Below are 21,977 nucleotides of genomic sequence, written 5' to 3'. Positions count from 1 at the left end.
CTGGATGTGTAGTTTTAGGGAGCGCCAGATTGTATGCATTAGAAGCTGAGACAGTTGGCTTCACAGGTGACACCTGTGCCAGTGTTCTGATTAGCCCGGGAACTACTCTGGGAGCTTAACGAGCGCAGCTGGCTTTAGGCCATTATGACAACACAGCCATTCAAGTCAATGGGGGGAAAATGAGCTTTTTAACATTTTTAATCCCCTATTTCTCAAAAAGTATAAACTTTTCGGGATTTGAACACTCAACCTAAGAAACATTAGTACAAGGCATTAGCCCACTGAGCCACTGACAATCATACACATTGGGCAGTCACATTCACATGGTGAAAATGTGTGTTGGTAAAAAAAAACTCCAAGCATACATTTGACAATAAAATGAAGGGCTTACCTGAAAGAGTACACCTAAAAACTTTAAGTTCCCCTAAATGTCAGAGTGTCTCAGCATTCTGATTCTTGGCAACTAATGACTGTGTATTTTGATTGCATGATGTCATTCAGGTGCTGTTCAATTGTGTGAATGTTCAATAACCAATAGCATTCGAGCATGAGCCTAAAGCTCTACCAGGGATTCAAACTCTCAACCTAACAAACACCAGCACTAGGCATTATCCCACTGAGCCACTGCCAATCCTAAATAATGGGCAGTCACATTCACATGGTGAAAATGTGTGTTGGCAAACACACAACATCAAGAAAATTCCTAGCATACATTTGACAATAGAATTAAGGGCTTTATGAAAAAGAATAGAGATCTGAAAATGTGCACTGTTAATGGTATCCACCTAATGATGGTTGTATGGTTGTTATCCAAGGGAAAAAAAATACTCATATAGGAATATAGGTGATATAGGAGAAATGGGCTGAGTGGTCGAACTTTATTGGCCTATATCTGTGAAATGGCACAACATATCCAAATTATTTTGATAACTTGTGAGGCTTGGTCTAAACATTGTCTGTGAGAATTTTGGTGAAGATGTGATAATTTTTGAAGCCTGTGAAACTTTTTATGATGTTTGGCTTTTCTCTGAAATTGTGTCAAAAGTAAACATTTTTAGACCATAAGACCAGGGCCAAAAAGATGCATCTGAGTTTAGAGATTAATATTATGAAATAATTTTGAGTCTAGGTCAATCTGGTAAGGAGAAATTAGCATAATTAACTTTTTTTTCCAATAGCGCCACCATTGGGTGCAGTACCCCAAATTTTGGGTTATGGGTAGAGGGGGGTACTGGTAACCATACCTGGAAATTTGAAGAGTTACGGTTTAGGCTGCAGTATGACTTTTACAGAATTTTGGCCAAAAATGAACGGTACAGAAACAATAGGGGTCCTGCAGCTACGCTGCTCGGACCCCTAATAATAAGATGTGCAGTACATCTCTCTCAGTCTGTCTGGTATCTATTGGACTGGCTTGTGTCTTGCTTGCCAGTCAGGGCTGTTTTTTTTATGATGTTGTGCCTTCTGTGACTGGGACCCTGGGTCTGTGACCCTGGAGAACTTTTAAACCAAAGGTAATTGTATAATATTGTAATAATATCAATATATGTAACAATATCTGGACTAGGTACAGGCATGATCAAATGAAATGTTGTTTATTTATAGCCTAACTATAAATATATAGGGCTACTCATGCCTAGACCGAACCATTTTAAAAGGCTTGTAGTGACAGAACTGGGGTCAGTTGTGACTGTGGACATGGCAGATAGTTTTACATGGCTTATAGGTCAGATAGGAAGCCCACTTTGCTGACCTTAAAGCCAACAGCCACTAGTGGCAACATTTGAGTCTATGAATTTGACGCTCAAGAGATTTTCCCAAACTTTGGCGTTGACACACGTCAGACGCCACCAGTGGGCTTTGCTCCATTAAAAGTAATGGAGTTCAAAACGTTGGCATTCGTTGATGTTTGTCAGATGCCGACAGTGGCCATTGACCACAGGACTAAGAAAATAGTGAAATGGTACCTCTTGATATTTTTTGTTTTGGACTCATTTTCCATATGAAATCAGAGAATTGTGAATCCACTTTGTGATTTCCACTGACTGTGTACTGTAACTGCTCTTGCTCCTTAACAGAAAACCAGCCCAGACTTTGAAAGCTTTAAGTGAACAGGACCAAAGCAACAGTGCTCCAGGGTAAGATCTATCAAACCTGATTGATTATTTCATGTCAAATCACCCTAAATCTGGAAACATTCTTTGATTATCATTTATTTATTAATTAATTCATTCAACCTTTATTTTAAACGCTTTAAAAAAAAAAAACAATATGGCAGAAAAACGGCAAGGGCCAGTGACACCGTCTTCGCAAGCATAATACCGAATCAATGAATTAGCCCGTATTAAGGTGTTGCACCTACGTCATAATGTCACGTCACCGTTTGTTTACAACTGAAATGGTAGGCAGAATGGTAGGCAAGTCTACAACAGTCGGGTTGCATAGACTACACAGTTACAATAGTTACAAATAGCTTCAACATTTTATTATAAAAAATTAACCGAGAGATGCCAGCCACTTGTGTAACATTTAAGCATGGCTAACTGAAACATAACTGAACTTAACAGAGCAACTTCAAACACCACTGTTGAAACTAATGCTTCATAATAAGAAATAAGCAATTTATGAACTATCCCATTCATACCGTTTTATCAACTCCATATTATGACCAAAATAATAATGTTAGCATATTTAAACACTGTTGTAAGCTACCATATAGTGTTAATTTCGTCAGACTAGACGAGAGGAAATATGTTCGTCAACAACCTTTTTTTTCATGACTAAGACGAGACGATGACGAGACGGCAGTAATGTCCTGAAACACTGACTAAGGCTATCTTAAGATGCATTATTGTTGACGAAAAAAGACGAGACTAAAATGTTTTGCATGAAATAAAAACTAAGATAAAATCTCTCTTCATTTTCGTCTACAAAATGAGAAGACAAAATATCTAGCTGTTACTTTTCAAAATATTCCGAATGAGTTCATACGCAACAGCTTTCCTGTAGGCTAGTCTACGTGCTGTTGCTGCAACCCTGTGGCTGCAACACGAAACTACATGGAACAAGAACACTGGAGATTTATGCCAGAGTTAGCAAGCTAACTACCTAAGCTTTATGCCACAATGCTACATACCCAGAAGTTGAAGCTTCTCTCATACAAATCAACATCCCCCAGAATGTCCAAACGAAAATGTTCATCATGTAATGTCAACTATTTAACTAGTTAGACTGATGATGCAAAGTTTGCTAGCAAGTAAGCTAATATGGAAAGTTAAGCTAGCAAGTTAGCTATGGCTAAGATGGAGAGTCTGTTTGGGGAATGTGTTGTGTTTAGTTATATATAGCCATCTAGCGGTATGAGTAAAACATTAATACTTTGGCCTATGACAGTGTTTCTCAAACTTTTTTTCAGTTTCAGGACAACTTAACTAACCCTAGCTAAAAAAAAAAAAAAAAGAAGATTAGACCTACTTCAACAGTAGCCTATAATTAGTCTACACAATAGGCCTACTCACTGAACCACCTTGCTTATTGTCTTTGCACTTTGCTTATTGTGTGGATTCATACTGTATGATTTAAACTGACATATCTTACATAGACAGTGTTGCAGAACTGTTTTTACATACAAGTTGGTTCAATATTGCAAACAACTCATATAGGCTATATTATATTTTACCACATCTGCTCGTGGACTACTTGCGATAACTTAGGGACCACCAGTGATCCCCCGACCACACTTTGAGAAACACTGGTCTACTTAATATGACAGTGGTCCAGTCAAATCTTTTACTGTCTATGGTCAAATCCCAGCCGAGCTATAACTGTAGCTCGACTTACCTGTGCATGTAAACATACTGACTGACAAAAAATCAGAATGAGTAATTATAACAGACGAGTAGCCCTGTGGACACACAATATTATTGGAAAATTGAGGTGTGTGAAACACTATTTGACTCAAATGGTAATCAGAAATAATTTGTTATAAAAAAACACTAAAATGTGTTGACTAAAACTGACTAAGACTAAGATACCTTTAGTTTTCTTTTGACTAAAACTAGACTAAAATGACGAGACTTTTAGTCGACTAAAACTTGACTAACAAAAATGATATTTGAATGACTAAATATGACAAAGACTAAAAAGGACATTTCGTCACAAGACTAAGACTAAGACTAAATTAAAAATAGGTGACAAAATTAACACTACTACCATAACAGCCTAGTATATGCTGCAATGGCTAATCGTTTCATAAAATAAATGAGCTTTAACAATCTCACATTCTGACTTTTTCTGGTTGATTATATATTGATGTTTGACATCAGATATTGATGAAATGCAGAGATGTAGCCTACCGAGAGGCATCTGCAGACAACAACATTTAATAGGTTCAACACGTCCCTTGCCTACCAGGTGGAGGTAAACAAAGTGTTACAGAACCTCACATGAAAAACCTTAATATAACAGGTGTGTACACACCGGCACTTCCTTTTTTTGCCTCCTAGAATGAGTGGAGCGAAGACACGTAAGTAGTTTTCAAGTTAGGAAACAGAATCGACCCTCTCTTGCTAAAGAGTAAGTCACAGAGTAGGCATGCAACACGGCTATTTTGGGCAAGTTACGCAGTTAGACGGACAAGCTTTTGCCTGCCATGACACCCCCTTGGTTAGAGCGCTGTGCTTACATTGTCGCCACAGCTTACATTAGGCCCCAGCAACTTCGGCGTATCCTTTGTATAGTGACTATTGATCAGTGTTGTTTAGTTATACATATAAAACTTCTGTGTTTTCTGTATTCATTAGTTATTCTGGCACATAGCCAAAGCAGTTGGGTACTAATTGTGCTCAAGTAGTTGTTAAGGTGTGTTAAGCCTCTGAGGGCCTCTTTGTCCGTGCTCAAGCCAACTTAATATTAGCTAAATTTAGACCTCTTTTAAGAGGTGGATTTTATTGTTCGTTGTCATGACACAGTTTGCGTCGTTCAGTTCGCCAAGATGATTCGTTCTTCTGATTCGTTCACCAGTTCGTTCAGTCACATGTTCTGCACAATATTGTCTGGCAGCAAGTTCAAAACATAATAATATAAACATAATAACATGTCAAAAACACGAGATTAATGAAATAAAGGCTTCAACCCCCTTTAACTAGAATGACATGAGAGGAAAGAACCGTTGCAATTAAGCCGCAAGCTAGTGAAGGCAGCAAGCTACAAACGAAGAGAAATGCTGATTCGCGAACGCGATAAAAAATAAACGTTAGTAGCTTGCAGTAGTAGTGGTGGGGACACCGCTAATGTGGAGCTAGCAAGCTACGAACGAAGAGAAACGCTGACTCGCGAACGAAAGGATTCGCGAACGAGATGAACAAGAGGAAGCAGAAAGAGAAACATGTTGCATGTGAGAGACATGAATGGATCTGCCTTAACCCTTAGAACCCTAAGCTGTTTTTAGGGCATTTTCACTACCTTTATTCATAAGGATTTATTCTGGTCATTGTAAGTGCCACACACACATATTGGTTTTTTTTTCAGCAGAGTCTAGGCTATCCAGATCTGCCATCATTTCATGTATTAGTACTAGCATTGATTTTATATATATAATTAAAATATAAAAAGCGTATTATAAAAATTCTTATATTTCGACATGTATCTCACCACAGCAAGCTTATAGCTCTACATGCATTTCATGTGTGTGTAGGGCAGACTGTCCTGAATCGGGCAATATAATTGCCATGTTGGAGGGATACTCTGGGGCTGAGCAATTTACAGAAATATGTGGTGTGTGATTTACGGAAATAAATGTCATTTTTTATTTAGTGATGAAAAATGACCTTTCTGCGCTCCATATCTGTGACACGAACTGATCTGACCTGACTTGACCCAAGGTTGCGTGTTAGCCTGCGTGCCTATGGTGTATGCACTCATAATGATTCTCAACTTTTTACTGCATTGCCATGAACAAAGCCATGCAGGAATTTGCTAGGATCTACCGTATTATGCTTTGCCATAGAGAGACACACGATAGCGTTGGATTATAAACATGCTTTGCCACAAGAACAGACAAAAACGTGGGGTAAGTCCAGCTATATGAAGTTATTATTTTGCTGTCACTTCGTCTGTTTGTATAACCCATACATATCTATCCGAGGCATATCTATCCGATCACGGGTCCGCGAGTAATTCAAATGAGAGTAATGGGTGTGCAGCATTGGTTTGTGTACATGACGTTATTATTTTGCTGTCATTTCGTCTGTTTGTATAACCCAGAAGGATGTGCATGGTACCAATGAATAGCCCTGTGTCTCCTCTTTCATCTGATATGCTTGCCATATCGATGTGATCACGGGTTCGCGAGTAATTCAAACGAGAGTAATGGGTGCGCAGGTAAACACAGAGAAGTATAGACTGTAAATTTGATGCAATTTGATTTAATTTCATGATTTCTTTTCATTTTCATACTTGATCGTACAGACAAGTGAGTAGTCTCTTTGGAAAGCCCCAGTTCTGGAGCAATGTAACAGAGAAGGAAGGGTGTGTTTTTTGACGCACTTTGCGTCATTCGGGTTCTAAGGGTTAACCAGATGACATGAGATGTTCTGGTTGACTTTAATAGAGTAAAAGCATAAAGATTTAAAGACTTAAAGACTTTAGACTTAAAAAAATGACCTACAATGCCTATATTACTACTGCAGACTAGTGCGCAAAACAATGGCGTCTTCAGAGTAGCGCGGCTAATGTTATTGCCATTCTGTGCCTGAGATCGAACCGAACGAGACAGATTGATGAGCTATTCAAAAAGGTGGCAATAAGATTTTATTAAACTTACATAACACAGAAAATACATAGACATCATGCATTTACTATTGCAATGGTTTTTACTGTAAATTTTAACCAACTCGCTAAGTAGATTTTTTTTGCTATGCTTTTATGCCCCTCATTGGCTAATTCAATGAGAACGTCTTAGGATCAATACAGACAACAGCATACGATAGGTTTGGCTCTTGTCGGTCAGTGTGATTCACGGATTCACCACTGAACACAGCGACCAAAGGAAGGAAGGAACGAACGAACAAGAAGTGGAAAGGCAAATCAGTACAGTTCATTCACTTTAAAGACCTGTTTGAACGAACTGATTCGCTTGGACCGACCCACCATTACCTCTTCTGTCATTATGTTGGAGGATAAGGATACCCTCTCTTCTTTTGTACCCTTAGTGGTCAGGAGCCACTGGCTGAAAGTGAGGGGACCGAGGAAGATTGGGCGCGAAGGACAGTTGTCAAAAAGCACTCCCGTAAGCGCAAGTTTGTGTGTAGGGCAGGTTGAGCATTTGCAACATCAGATGCAGGTGATGCAGGATGCATTACATGGGCTCCTGCAAGGCCAGAAACTGGCATGAAGGCCAGAAGGTCTGGGTGAGCCAGCAGCTAGAGCAGTGGCAGTACAAGGATTTTTTTCATTGCTGTAGCCAACAATTATACATAGGCGGAGCAAGATAGTTTGTCGTAGTTCTAGCCTGGGTGCCAGCCGAACTTAGCCCTGACCACAACATTTGAGGTTGGGAAGTTCGGTCTGGCATTGCTCCGTTCTGGAGCAACTATGCCCGAACCAGAGTGGTTCGGGCCAGAAAAACTCCCGAACGGTTTTGTTCAGAGCTGAAAATGCAACTGTGTTTAACAGAGGGCAGATGTAACGCTGTTGCTCATAGGTCGACATTAGATTTCAGCATTGCGTCTGTTGTAGAAGATATTGACAGTGCAATAGCTTTTAAAAAATGACCAGAAAACAATGTTAAGGCAATTGTGGAAAAGAAGGATGGTTTGCGTGTTAGGATATCGGTTGAAACACACCACATAATCACATCCCAATGGAGCAGTATAAGACTCATATTCTGACTAGAATTTTGAAAATGACAATGTCAGGCTATCGCAGTTCATGTCTACGGGCGCAAAATGGGGATCCGAGTCCTGTATGCATAAAGAGGCGCATCGTTGACATATTGCTGAGCGTACGTAGCAACCGGCCAACAGCAGCAAGAAAAATAACAGGCGCACACCTGATATAAGGTCGATTTTCTCCAGACTGGATTGCACAAAAATGCTGAAACTGTACCTGAAATGGTCAAAAGGGTTTGAGGGTCATGAAAATGTGCCCACAATTCACATTCTTAACTCTATAGAACCAAAATCTAATCATATGTGGTGAAATTCTGAGCTATGGCCATAGACTTGAATGGAACAGTCGCTTCCTCTGGTCTGCATAAAGGGGAATTTTGACCCCCCCCTCATGCGATCTGGGTTCCTGGAAGTGGATCCTGATGAAATATCTTGCTCCGCCTATGTATAATCTTTGCTTCAGCTACACTGTTGCTGTATTGCAGCCAGGTGTTGCTGGTCATTCCCAAACAAAATTACTTTGAAAATATGAATGGAAGGTAGGCCTAGGCCTAAACAACTGCAAGCGGGGACATTTAAAAAGGCATTATGCACCTGACAAGATTAATACAACCACAAACTCAATAAACATAACTGGATCCTTCACTTCATATCGATATTTCACAACACCCAGCACAAACTGCAGCCACCCTGTCATTTCCAATCAGACATGAAGTTTAGCTAATAGCCAATAGGCTAGCCTACAACGCCTATGAGCCTAGGACATGTTCATTTTACAATAATTATGTAAAGACAATAGCAACCCACCCATTAGCAGGTCAATCCAGCCAGCATCAACATCTGGGCTACACGCACCCATTGCCAGGTGACGTGAAATAACGGTAGACAGTGCCAGTGACATTCAAAGAACTATAAAATCCAGATAATATAATAAATGCATATAAATACATGAAATCAGTCTCAACTCGCAAGTAATATGTGGTCAATAACAGTAGAGTATTTATCTTAAAAGTCCATTGCCTTAACGTTCTAACGTTCTAATAACCGTGCATGGGTATTGAGTTCCTTGAGTGAACTGAATGAGGGACAAAAGAACTGCTTTTGGGTGGGCGTCTTAAGGTTCTTTCGTCCCTCACATTGTCTTACAACCTTTTGGCATGTGGCAGTGTCATTTTTAGTCAGAACAAACATATTGGTCAAGAGAAAATCATAATTAAATCAATATTTGCCAGGGGTATGAATAATTGTTCTTAACTGTATGTGTATATGTGTGTGTTTGTGTGTGTGTGTGTGTGTATATATATATATATATACACACACAAACATATAGTTGAAACGGAATCAAAAATCTAGAATCTCAAAAAATTAGGAAATGTATACAGTCAATAATTCTGTATATTGACTGTATACATTTCCTAATTTTTTGAGGTTCTAGATTTTTGATTCCATTTCAACTTCATGCATATTGAATCTAGATTATATGAAAGTTTCAGTTTTTGAAATAAATTACAGGGGAAAAAATAATTTTCTATATATATATTTGTAAATGTACCTGTATTTTGCCCTATGCAAAAACATGAAAGCAATTTGAGACACAAATTGAAACACGATATAAAGGCTAATACAAGAAACATGCAAGTATTATCAGATCATATATTCCCAGATATGGGTAGCAAGGACTCCTGAAAAAACTCAAAGATATATAGCATGCATAAGGCTCTTAATGACCAAATTGAAATTACCCTTAAAAGAGACAATGTCCCAATGGGTTAAAGGAAATGAAAATGATGTACATATACCTGTATGGTGTCAACATCTACATGAAAATGAAATAACATGAAACCATTTGTAGAGATGTAAATTGCCGTGTTTATTTATTTCAGGATGGTACTCAGCTCGCTATTATATATAAACTGAGAATTGCTTTTAAACAGTCGGGTGTGATTTGTACTATGAAGAGGTAAAAAAATGTGACAACCAAACAAGCTCTCTGTAGAGGATGTTTTCCTGAGTCATATGTTTATTTGCAGAATTGCAGATGATTTTTCCCACCACACCTTCATCACCCAGGCCCCAGTACCGAACCAGACTTCTGATCTTCCAGATCTACACACCTCTTGATTTGCTGATTGAATGGATTCATACCTTGAGTACAGAAAGTCAACATCCTACATCATGATTATCATCTTAACACTTCCCCGGAATTGATTTCATGAATGTTTTGGAAAATAACATACTTTTACATCATACAGATGAAAATAAAAAAGGGCATACTAAAAATACTGTTGTTTTCTAATGGTAAGTTTCCACACAGCGGAACACCTCACAATTTTCACCCAATGAAATTTGGCCTCGGGGGTGTTGCTGGGAAAACAGCAGATTATTTGGCTGTAGTGACTGCAAGCGGTGGCTAGCGAGCTAATTAGGCTATCGGCTACAGTAGTTCAAAAGTTTAACTACTTAGTGAAGATAAACAGGCATAAGCAGAGGGAGCGCGGGGGCGGTGGGGGTGGTCGCTCCGGGCTCACGCCCACAAAGGGGGCCCGCTTTTGGCCAAATCTATCTTGATTAATTTTTGTATTTATCGATGCTTATTTGTACTGATTGCAGGGGGAAGAAATAATAAAAGAAAATGCTACTAAAAATGCCACTGGTCCGTAGAGTGCGCTCACAATGGGAGTTCGTCTGTCATACTGCAAATTACTGTAAACAGCCCGCACTCTCCCTCTCGCTACACTGTTGGGTTTTAAAAGTGAAACTGATGCCACAACCGGTCTGGGTTTGCCGAAGTAGCCTAGACTACAGGCTGCATTTATTACAGAAAATAGAAAATCAAGCGACACAAGTAGGTCTGGTCTACGCTGTGTCTATTTACAGGAGCATAAGCTTACCGCGACAACAGCAATCACTCTCAGGCGCTCCAGCAGGAATGAATGCTATGGTACGCACACCCATCTAGAGACCCCCATGCTATCCATATGGGGTTACATGCCCACCAAGTTTCGTCTACCCCGGTCTTTCAGTGTCCCGGGAATCGCAGGATAGGCTGCCCCGATGCACAGTCTAAACGGTAAAAAACCTACCCTATTCGTTCACGGGGACATGTCAATGTTAACACACTAAACACAACTTTGATAGATGATAGGCTGTTAGTGTCAGCGGAGTTACTGCCTTGGTGTGTTGCCAAATCTTATAAAAAATAAATAAAAGAAAGCCTAGCATGCATGGATAGTCTTCTTTCAACCCAGATATCGCAGCATGGAAAAGTCACGACCAACAAGAGAACACAAACAGCCTAAACAGGCAAAAGTGCAGTGCCCTTTTGGATGTGTTAAAATCGATGACGTCGACGCAAAAAAAATGTCGACGCAAAATATGAGCGTCGATTAGTCAAGCATAACGTGTGCTGATAAATATTTTTAATTTTACACCTTCAGTGTTTTCCATACGTTGACTAATCTGTGGCTGGGCACCACGAAATCAAAACCGGCCACCACACATTGATGTTCTATGTTGTAGGCCTGCTATTTAAATTAAAGATAAGATCAAATAATTTCATTGAGCTGCCCTTCTCAGCTCGTCGTTAACAAAACCTCACCGGTTTCACAAAAACCGGCGTCGTGTGCACGGCCCCTTAGTGGCACGGCAAGTGGCAAATAGTAGGAACAAGCTCAGCGGAGAAAGATATCAGTATATAGGCCTACTTATGATTTGTATTTTGGATTTTGGAAATGTTACAGAGAAATATGTTAGCCTTTTCTGCCTCCAGATCATATAGTTGCATAGATCCTCCTGTATATCAGACAAAAAACGATCACTGGCTAACCCACTTTAAACTACTTTAGCAAAGTAGCTGATGTGTGGATGCAATTCATACGTAGTTAGTTCAGTTGTCCTTTGGACAAGCACTTTTGAGTCTTGGAAAACACTTTTCCATTTCCATCGGGATTTTGCAAACAGAGTCAATAAAATGAGCCCTGCATGAGTAATAGGGCTTTATTCGCAAACACCGCAAAGTACCATCAACTCTATTTTAAATCCTCCTGCTGCTGTTCTCTTTATTACTCCTACCACTGAAAACTGTGAGAAGTTTCTCAATTTCTTCATTGATAAGATTAATAACATTAAATCTCAAATTCCTTCCTTAATTTCTGATCCCTCAGTTATAAAACTCACCCAGCTGCCTTCAGCAGTGGCAACCTGTGTCTCCCTCCCAACTATTTGAAGTGGTCTCTCATATGAAATCCTCCTCTTGCCACTCAGATGTTTTACCTTCACACCTGTTTAAGGAAGTCTTTAACATCATTTGCAAGAAGCCCAGTCTTGATTACAGTGACCTGAAAAACTATAGGCCTATTTCCAAATTACCTTTTGTTTCAAAGATCCTGGAAAAAGTTGTTCTCTCTCAGGTCACTTCTTATTTGAATGCTTTCAACATCCTAGATAAATTTCAGTCAGGTTTTAGAAAACTTCATAGCGCCGAATCTGTTCTACTTAAGGTGCAAAATGATATTCTTTGCTCAGTAGATAATGGTTCTTGTGCCCTCTTAGCACTTCTTGACCTTAGTGCTGCTTTTGATACCATTGACCATAGCATCCTGTTAAAACGTCTGGAGGATGAAGTTGGTCTGCAAGGGGTGGTGTTGAAATGGTTCACATCATATCTGAATGATAGAACATTCTCTGTAAGATTAGGTAATTGCTCTTCGTCCATTGCACCTATCAAATGTGGTGTCCCTCAGGGTTCCATTTTAGGCCCTCTGCTATTCTCCCTATATATGCTGCCTCTTGGTTCCATTTTTAACAAACATAACATTCAATATCACTACTATGCTGATGACTCTCAATTTTATCTGCCATTAACAGCCGATAACAAGCCTGCACCTTGGAAAGCCTGTTCTGCTTTAATGACATAAAGAGTTGGATGGCTGCAACCTTCTTACAATTAAATGAAAAGAAAACAGAGAATAATTTTTGGTCCACTCAACTCTGTTCCTAAGATAAGAAATGCACTTGGGCCACTGGCTGTAAATTGCCATGGTGAAGTCAGAAATCTAGGTGTTTTCCTAGATTCCTCTTTGGATTTCAATAAGCAAGTCAGTAGTGTGGTTAAGGGAAGCTTTTTTCAACTAAGACAAATAGCTAAATTAAAGCCCTGGCTCTCATATACTGACTTAGAAACTGTAATCCATGCTTTTGTTACATCTAGGCTGGACTATTGTAACTCTCTGTATTTAGGTCTGAACCAATCTACCCTTGCTAGACTTCAATTCGTCAAAAATGCAGCAGCTAGGCTTCTTACTGGAACAAAGAAACATATGCACATAAGTCCTGTGCTGGCCCAACTCCATTGGTTACCTGTCAATTACAGAATTCATTTTAATTCTCCCTATAGAAAATAAGTCCTCTCCCAAATTTAAAGACCCATCTATTTTCTTTGGCCTATAATGTCCATTAATTTCTCCCCTTGTTTGGTTGTTTATTTTAATTTTATTTTTTATTTATTTAAATCTTATTTCTATTTCTTTTCTGCATTATATTAACTGGCATCTTTACTGTACATCTTTCTCTAGGCCTATAGTAGTAGTAGTTTCAGTAACCATATGTTTATTTTTATCTACAATCATAATCTGTTTATTATTATTATTATTATTTTGTATTTTCATTTATTTATTTTTATTTTTTGTCATTTATGTCTATTTTTTTGTTTTTATTACTGTTCATTTTATTTCTGAGCACCTTGGGTCAATAACATTGCGTTTAAGTGTGCTATATAAATAAATATGACTTGACTTGACTTGACTTGACTAAACTGCATAGTTACCCTTTAAAGGTACTGTGTTATCTAAGGATTAGTGGGAAGAGTGAGGTTACAACTTTGCCTGGCTAATCTAACCTACCACCTATCAACACTCCTCCAAACCCTTTGTTTCCCTACCTGGTCAGCTAGCCTACATTGTTTCCATCTCTCCCCTGCTGCTCTCCTCACGACACACACACACACACAAACTCTCTCACTCCCAGCCTGCAAGCTATGCCGCTCGTTTTCTTTTTTTCTGTTTGTTTTTTTGTTTGGGTGCGTCGCCGTGTGCTGCATACTTTTTTAACTATGTTTGAACTGTTGTGTGCAATACAAATGTACCCAAGACTACTACTTGAAGTGTTTTGAACAGTTGCGTGTGTTTACTATTTGAACTCAATGACACTTTTTGTTTAATACACCTAAATTTCTGAAAACTATAATCTGTGTTATGATTTTTTTCTTTTGTGTTAAACCTTAAAACAAAAAGGGTGAATGGGCCTAATTACTGACATGCCAGTTTACTGCCTGCCTGGGGCCCGACATCAGAGGTGTCAGAGGTCACCGTTACAATAGGAAATCTGCTGCTTGCCAATTAGGGGTGTCACGATTTCTGTTACATCTCAATCTTGAACTTCAAAATCAAATGTAGAATCGACGATGCAGTCACACCCCCAATGTCAAATCCAGCATGCATGCCAAGAGACCAAAAAAAAACAAACACACACACGTGTTGAACTGCGCCGTATTTTCTCTTCTAACTTCAAGCTGCAGCCAGTTAAAAAAAAAAAAAAAACACAAACTCAAAGCCTCTCCTGCTACTCTGAAATCTCCGGTATGGGAGTAGGCTATTTTGTTGTTCATTCACGTCAGTTAACGTTAACTTACTCAACAGCCAGTGAAAATAAGTTATAGTTACAGTCCAAAATTAGGCTTACTTTAAAGCATAACATGCACATTGATAAGTGCAATATTCCATGAACACCTTGTGTCTCTCCAGAATGTGCTGAAACAATCAAATTATCATTGTGCGTTATTCATTTCATGTTCACTTCACTTCTGTGTGTGTGTGTGTTCGCTTGTGAGTGTGTGGGAGGGGTAATGGTGTGTGTGTGTGCTTGCTTGCCTGCATGTGAGTGTGTGTGGGGAGGTAATGGTGTGTGTATATATGTGTGTGTGTGTGCCTGGTTGCCTGTATGTGTATTTTTATGTGTGTGTGTGCATGCTGTGTTTTTCATTCAACTAGGTGGCGCTATACATCAAATGAGTGGATATGGTATGGGTTGACATGGCCCCTGGAGGCCAACATACAAAAAAAATTGGTCAACCTAGGTCCTTCGGTTCTCAATATTCACAGAAAACTTAGTCCGTTCATCTACATGTACACATAAATTAATTTATTGTATGGCCTCTCATGAGCAAAATTCCACGAAACTTGCCATGCATTCAGAGTGTTATAATGATCCTCCACCTCCAATTTTGAAATCCCTTTCATTTCATGTACATTTTTCTTTTCTTGATGCAAGCACCCTGCACTGGTAGACAAGTGGAGTAAACATTCCAGTCTACAGGCATTTTCAATCACCAACGCATCAAATTTCATTGTTTGAATGAAGACAATGGGCTACTTTGGCCTGGCCCTAACGCATTGGTTCTCAATACCAGTTTCAAGTTTCAACTTTCCTAATTCCGAAGACTAACTTTATTTTTCAGAATCAAATTCACTAAATAGTTCACTTGCATCAAAAACATTGAAATCCATTCATTCCTCTCCCCACAAACACTTATCTAGCTTATGGCGGCCTTACATTGTACGATTTTGGTCTGTTTTCACAATCGGCGACTACATTACCAAAGTCAAACAGAAATCATGGGAGTTGTACTGGAATCGTGGCGTGCTCCCGTCAACTAGATCGTTAAGTGTAAGGTGCCAATCTTAGCGGTTTTAAGTCAGTCGGAGTCAGTCTTTTTCTAGTTTTGCCGTTACGACAATATCAAACATGTTTGATATTATCGAAAGTCTTTCTAGTCGTGGCTCATGCAAATAGTGAAGTGAACAATAAAAAACAATAGTGACTTCTCTCCAACACCAAGCAGGAAGGGGCAAAGTAGGTGACAGCTGTAGCAAGACCTGATGAAACCCATGAATATGATAATTTGTTATTTCGTTTCTTATACATCATTAGTCAGCTCTTCCACGTGACATAACCGATATAGAGTTGTTCTGTCTCGCATTAAACAATGCTGCAGAAACACGAAAATATGACTGAGTTTAGTAGGCTATCATTTCCGTTCCTGTTGATATCTATTGCACGATGGGTAATAATTTAAAGGAATCTAGTTGCAGTCTTGTAAATAGTGACTGCAAGATCCCTAGTCATTGCAAAATCATAGTCTGTGACTTAAAACTCTATTACTTGTCTTTAGATGTGAGAGGGTCTGACACTAGTCTTTCAAAAATCTTTTCCAAAGTGTTGAAATTGCTGCGCAGCTCTGGATAATTGTGGTACCCTTGGGGCAGTTTGAAAATGCAGGCACAAGTGTGTGCTTGAGGCCTCCGTTGAAAGTCTGAGGTCTCAATGAACTCCACCTGGATATTTTTGCCCTCAATCAAACTAGACCCAGTACAGAAGCGGAGGAAGAGCTGGAGTGTGCCCACATCCACCTCTCCTATGTATCTCTTCAGATATCGGGCAACAGCTGTTTGAGGAGGAGACATGTCAGCTGGGAATGCCAGAAGAGCCTTCACAGCCCATGGAGTTTTTTTTGGTGAATGGTTTCATGTAAAATGTCTACGGGCTTGGCAGTGGCCAACTTTTCCAGGATAGGACACCAACACTCAATTACATACGTCTGTGCCTGTACGAGGGCCTTGTGTCCCATTTACGAGAGTAGAAGGATAAGATTGTCTTTGTTGGTATTTGTAAACAATCATGTGCCTCGAGTGCATCAAAAAGTGCCTCATTTTCCACTGCATCAAAGTCCTCCAAGGTTTTCCAGAGAACCACTCTCTCATTTTCGAAAACATATTGTATGAAGTTGTCTTTCATACTGTTGGTAACTGCCCCATAAATGGCGGCTTCGAGAAAGGCCAGTGCCAGTTTTTTGGGAAAATGGCGTGCAAGCCTCCAGCCAACAACCATGATCCTGGCAACGGCCTGCCACTCTTCACACTGGTAAGAATGGTACTTTCACATCTCCACCGAGTGTACATCGTTCATAGAATTCCCCCCAAAACTCAGACAGGCAGTCTCTCATTACCCCATTGCCCTCTCCCTCTTCAAATGTTCCGTTTGGCAGCCGCATCTTAATAAATACCTCCATGTCCACAATTTCTGGATTTTTGAAGGCCTTTATGAGATCACTGAGGCAATGCCCCCTTCTAATAATCAATGTGACTGGGTCACAAGGCTGGATGTCCCCATTTAGCTGCAATGGAATCACATTTGTCAACGGATTATTGGGGATAAGGTCACCCAAATTCATTACATTTACATTACATTAGGATGACTCATTTTTAACCAAAGCGACTAAACAGTTTAAGTTTTAAAGCAATTCTCTCAACAATTTTAGGACAATTTAAAAATGGTAGAGTACAGTAAGAATAAGTGCATCAGTGAGTGCTGTTTTTAAACAGTTGAGTGTCAGTTCAAGACAGGTGGTAAGTGCTAGGATCAGCAAGACTTGTTGTAAGTAGTGCTATGAGAGGAGATATTCTCTAAAGAGATGGGACCTCATGAGTTATTTGAAAATGGAGAGGGATGTCCCTGCCCTTGAAGGAACTGGCAGTGTGTTCCACCAACGAGGAACAACAGATAAGAAAAGTTTGGATTGGCCTGAGCGTACCGGTGGTAGAGCTAGACGTCGTTCGTCTGAGGAGTGCAACGGAGGTAGCGTCCGCGGTTCCTGTATCAAATTCCAACGTCCTGAGAAGCGCGGATGAGCTGTAGGCCTAATGTCATCTGCACCTGCGGCTAAATATCAATAATCCACCCGCCATCCACCCGAAGCAATGTTTTTTTCAACAGATATCCGCACCTGCCTGCTACCTGCTATCATTCATTATAGTAGCCTAGGCTAGCCTATATGCAGACACGTCACTACTAGTCGCTCGCCCTCAAAGCCCATCAGTTGTGTTTTAGCTTGGTTGTGTCTGATGACGTTCTCACCAGCAAAGTTAAACCAGCGAAACATAGCAAACTCTGTCTGGTCCAATTTGCTAACATGTCTAATATTTTTCAAATAGTTTGGTTTTGTTACTGCAATTAAAAAAAAGTTGGGTGGCATAATTGTCTGCCCTCACTGGATCTCAAACGTAAAGAAATAGCCTAGGCGAACTGCCACCGAGTAGCCAGTTATGAGCTTCAGCAGCAGCAATATTAATTCCAGGATCAGAGTAGCCTATGCATTTATACAATGGTCGTCTTGTTTGCACCTGTTCTATGCAGCCCATAGAGGCCAAGCTTCAATAGGCATTTGCCACTGTGACCACACGATCTCTGATGTTGCGGGCAGGCGTCTCTTACATTTGAAAAAAAAAGGAGAAGCACTTGAATAGAGCTCTAGGAGCCAAAGTTTGGACTTTTTCGTTAGAAAACAGTTTCATTTGAATTATGGACTGCCTTTGAATGAAGTTTGATCGGACTTAGAGAACGACGAGCAGCAGCTATGGGACTTTATTGTACTGTATGTGTTACTGTTAAACACCTGTTAATAACCCCCAGAGTTCAGTCTCCATTAGTCCCAACATTTAGAACCAGTATCGAAAAGTCCAAGCGTTAATTGGGTCAGTGGGGATTTTGGGAGAGACTGGAGAAGGGCCTTATGCCTTGGGCCAAAGATCCACAGCGAATAAGGGTCGACGCCTATCCCCAATGACGAATGTCAGTGTAGGAGACTAAAGTGCATTAAACTAAGAAATAATCACATTAATACAAGTACAATTGTATTATAAGTACAATTATAATAGTAATGAAATTTACATTAATGACCACATGTCGGAATGGCAGGACATTTCAAAAAAAGTAAAGTACCGCCACTTCGACAATGGAAACAAAAACTGTCGGAGTGGTGGGACGTTTGAAAACAATGAAAGGGCCGCCACTCCGACAATTAGACGTCAATGTCCGAGTGGGGGTATGTAGGAATTGATGGCGGTCCCTGTGTGATTGATAGGCCTACATTGGTTCCCAATGGGGATTTTATTTGGGTCGCCAGCATAACATGAAAATGTATCAGAGGTGGGTAGTAATGCGTTACAAGTAACGCACACGAGTAAAATAATTTTCGAGGAAGGCAACTTTCCATATTCCTTTTTCACCCCAGTGCTGGAGCCTACCATCCCCCCTCATATGAGGCTGACTTCTGCGCTTCAGAAGACGTGCTACGCCACTAGCTCCCCTACCCCAGCTTATTTCCATGAGAGTAGCCAGCAGCGACAGGCCAGCAAAATTCCTGACACTTATTTAACAATGAAAATCTTCACAGTGGACCAACAATCTCCCTCGGAGTGCAGTGCCAATAATTTGCATCGAACAGCACAGGGGTAAATTGAGTCAAAAAACACTTAAAGTGTCGTGAATATTTTCCTTTCCATATTAAAAAATCCCAGGGGACACGAATCAATCAGGAGATAGTAGGCTATAAAATATAAAAAGTAGCCTACTTTATTATAAATGTTCGCTAAAACGAATAGCAATTGGAATAGAATAATTGGAAAAGGAATACACACATTTTCACCAGGTGAGACGACCCACCCCCTCAACTCGAACTCAAGAATGATCTTCCGACAAAAATGTGCATTTCTAGGAGAGAGGGAGATAAGAGTGCGCGCGCGTAAGTGATGATTATTTCTGGTGGTAGAGTAATGGATACCTACAAGAATTGTTTCGAATAAGACAAAAAAAAAGATGTAGGCAACGAATGAAATGTTAGGTATCCACGCGCGCAGGGGGTTTGGACAGCGGGTTAAGTGAAATACATCAACCTATTCTGTTCTTGCTGTTTTCTCACGATACAGCCCATAGCCTACTGAAACTATAGAAAGCCCCAGACATAGGCAAGATGTTTTGTGGTGCGTCGGGAAATGAGAAATTGAATGGTAGGTTAGCGGACCGAAAGAAAAAGAAACAAAACATTTTCCTGATTAGAAATATTTCTTAATTTAGTGTTATCAAATAAAGAGACATACAATTAGGGAGTAGTGGTGTCAGCGCTCATTCAATGTAGGCTATGTGCGCGTCTGTGCAAAACTGAACCTGGAGATGACGTGTGTAGAAGCAACAAACAACATTATTTGAAACAACGAACGAAGTGGATCCTTGCTGTCCATGAAAACAGCATAGAGTCTCGTCTAGTCTAATCAAAAAATGGAAATAACAGGTCTTTGAATTTGCACGCAAAAAAATTAGACTGTTATAGGCCTTTAGTAGCAAATATCATAGCAAATAGCCTGGTGATGACACCGCTTTTAAAACATTTATTTCATTTTCGCTGGAGAACGGGCTGTTGCACAAACAAATTAATTAGGGTGATGATCTGCATCTCCGTTCCGCTCCAAAAGCTATGGTTTTGCTAACCCCTTTGCACAATTAATAATTTATTAGAGGTTCTCTACATTGTTAACGTTCAACATTTCTCCATGTGAATGTGGGGTAGTGTCAAGCAGTGAAGTGATAGCCTATTGCAGGTAGCCTAGGCAATATTCAGACAGAAGACGGGCACTGATTTCTCTGTTGGTATTTCTGTCCCTCCGAAAACTGCGTTAAAATAGTGTTTTTAGCAGTCAAAATTTTCATGAGCTTAACCATTAATGAAAGTAAAACAAACATATTCAAAACAGCCAGATGCCTCTTCATAAAATAACAAAGATACCTTCAAAAACAATAACAAGTTCTATCGTGAGACTGCATGTCGTTTGGAGCAGCGTATCGGTAGGCTAGCCTATATTAACAGAAGCTTGCTTCAGGATTTATGCCTACCGGTAATTCACTTTTGGATTGTTTGATTATAGTGATAACTGTTGGGACTGTGATATTCATCGCAGGAGATGTAGGCCTAGTGTAGGGCGGCCTATCAGCCATGAAATGAAAGCTCATCAGGGGGTAATATTGTGGAAACAAACGTTGGGTAGGCTAAATTTATGGTCCATACTGTAGCATACTGGCGCATACAGCCTCAAAGCGACAAAAGCCGACGTTCCTAACCCTGCTCACAAGTACCACCTGGTGGTTGTTTGGGTCATTGCAGCTTCACTGGGGAAATATAAATAAAAGATGCGTGATTCACACATTAGGTCACGTGAGAATCACACGTGAAGCCGGACAATTGAATGAGTACCCACTGTAGACCCTATGTTAATAATTATAAGGCTATCACAATTAAAATAATAGGCAGTAGGCAGCCAATGTGTTTTCATTTGTGAGCCAATACATTTAACAAATAGTAGGCCTATATAAATGGAATAAAGGCCTTAAAATTCACACAGAGGTCTGATTTTGAATGACAGCTAGTTGAACTAATAAGACAACATAATTACCTTTAGAATTAACTTAGCTTGGTTGTTAGCCTATTCGGGACCAGGCTAGGAGAATAAATCCCCATGGTAATTTATGTGCCATCTCGGAGTCCAGGTTAAATTCATCCAGGATAACCAAAAAATCCCATCTTAATCTCTTATATTGTTTGATTATAGTGCTAAATGTTGGGACTGTCGCAGGAGATGTACTGTAGGCCTATCAGTACTTGTAACTCATATGATAGATAGGCTACACAGAAATTCCTCTGACACTTCCTTCGCCTTCAAAGTCATCAAAGTTAAACGTTAAATTAAGTTATTGATGTATTATTATTATCATCCTCACAAGTGATATCAAGTCGTGTTAATGTTGAAACTACCACACATGATCATCTTCAAAAACAGTCATGGTAAATCAAAACAAAAAAGTTATAGCCTAGAAGCTAATCTTCGACTTTTTCGACCTACGGTCAAATCCATCGAAAACCTCGGAAATGATTATCGTTAGAGCCGTTTTTCATTAGGTTTACTTGGCTCTATGCTTGGCTCCTTGTATTGTTTATGTAGATAATACAGAAGCAACAATGTTGGCACAGGATATATGCTATATGAAGCCTGCCCCCTTGTGCACACTTCTTATTTTGCTTATATTTGTAGATTTGACGCGAGAGAAATAAACATTTTACTATCTGATTATACCATTGTTGTAACCATTGATGGTGTCTGGTCTGATACTGTATGTGTCGCCCGTCAAACCGATGTCTACCGTTAG

General features: G+C 39.8%; 1 protein-coding gene across 1 annotated transcript in view; it reads left to right on the top strand.

Annotated features, from left to right (window-relative positions):
- LOC125291159 (basal body-orientation factor 1-like) overlaps positions 1-10,178 on the top strand; it is a 156,136-nt gene extending 145,958 nt beyond the window's left edge. Inside the window, exons 11-12 of the mRNA XM_048237750.1 lie at positions 2,079-2,138; positions 9,920-10,178. Of these exons, the coding sequence (XP_048093707.1) occupies positions 2,079-2,138; positions 9,920-10,010 (151 nt within the window). The 3' untranslated portion in view covers positions 10,011-10,178. The remainder of the gene's footprint in view (positions 1-2,078; positions 2,139-9,919) is intronic.
- Positions 10,179-21,977: the final 11,799 nt, after the last annotated feature.

The sequence above is a fragment of the Alosa alosa genome, chromosome 2 (genome assembly GCF_017589495.1).
Source record: "Alosa alosa isolate M-15738 ecotype Scorff River chromosome 2, AALO_Geno_1.1, whole genome shotgun sequence".
NCBI classification, from domain to species: domain Eukaryota; kingdom Metazoa; phylum Chordata; class Actinopteri; order Clupeiformes; family Clupeidae; genus Alosa; species Alosa alosa.
This window is presented reverse-complemented; position numbering and strand designations above follow the sequence as displayed.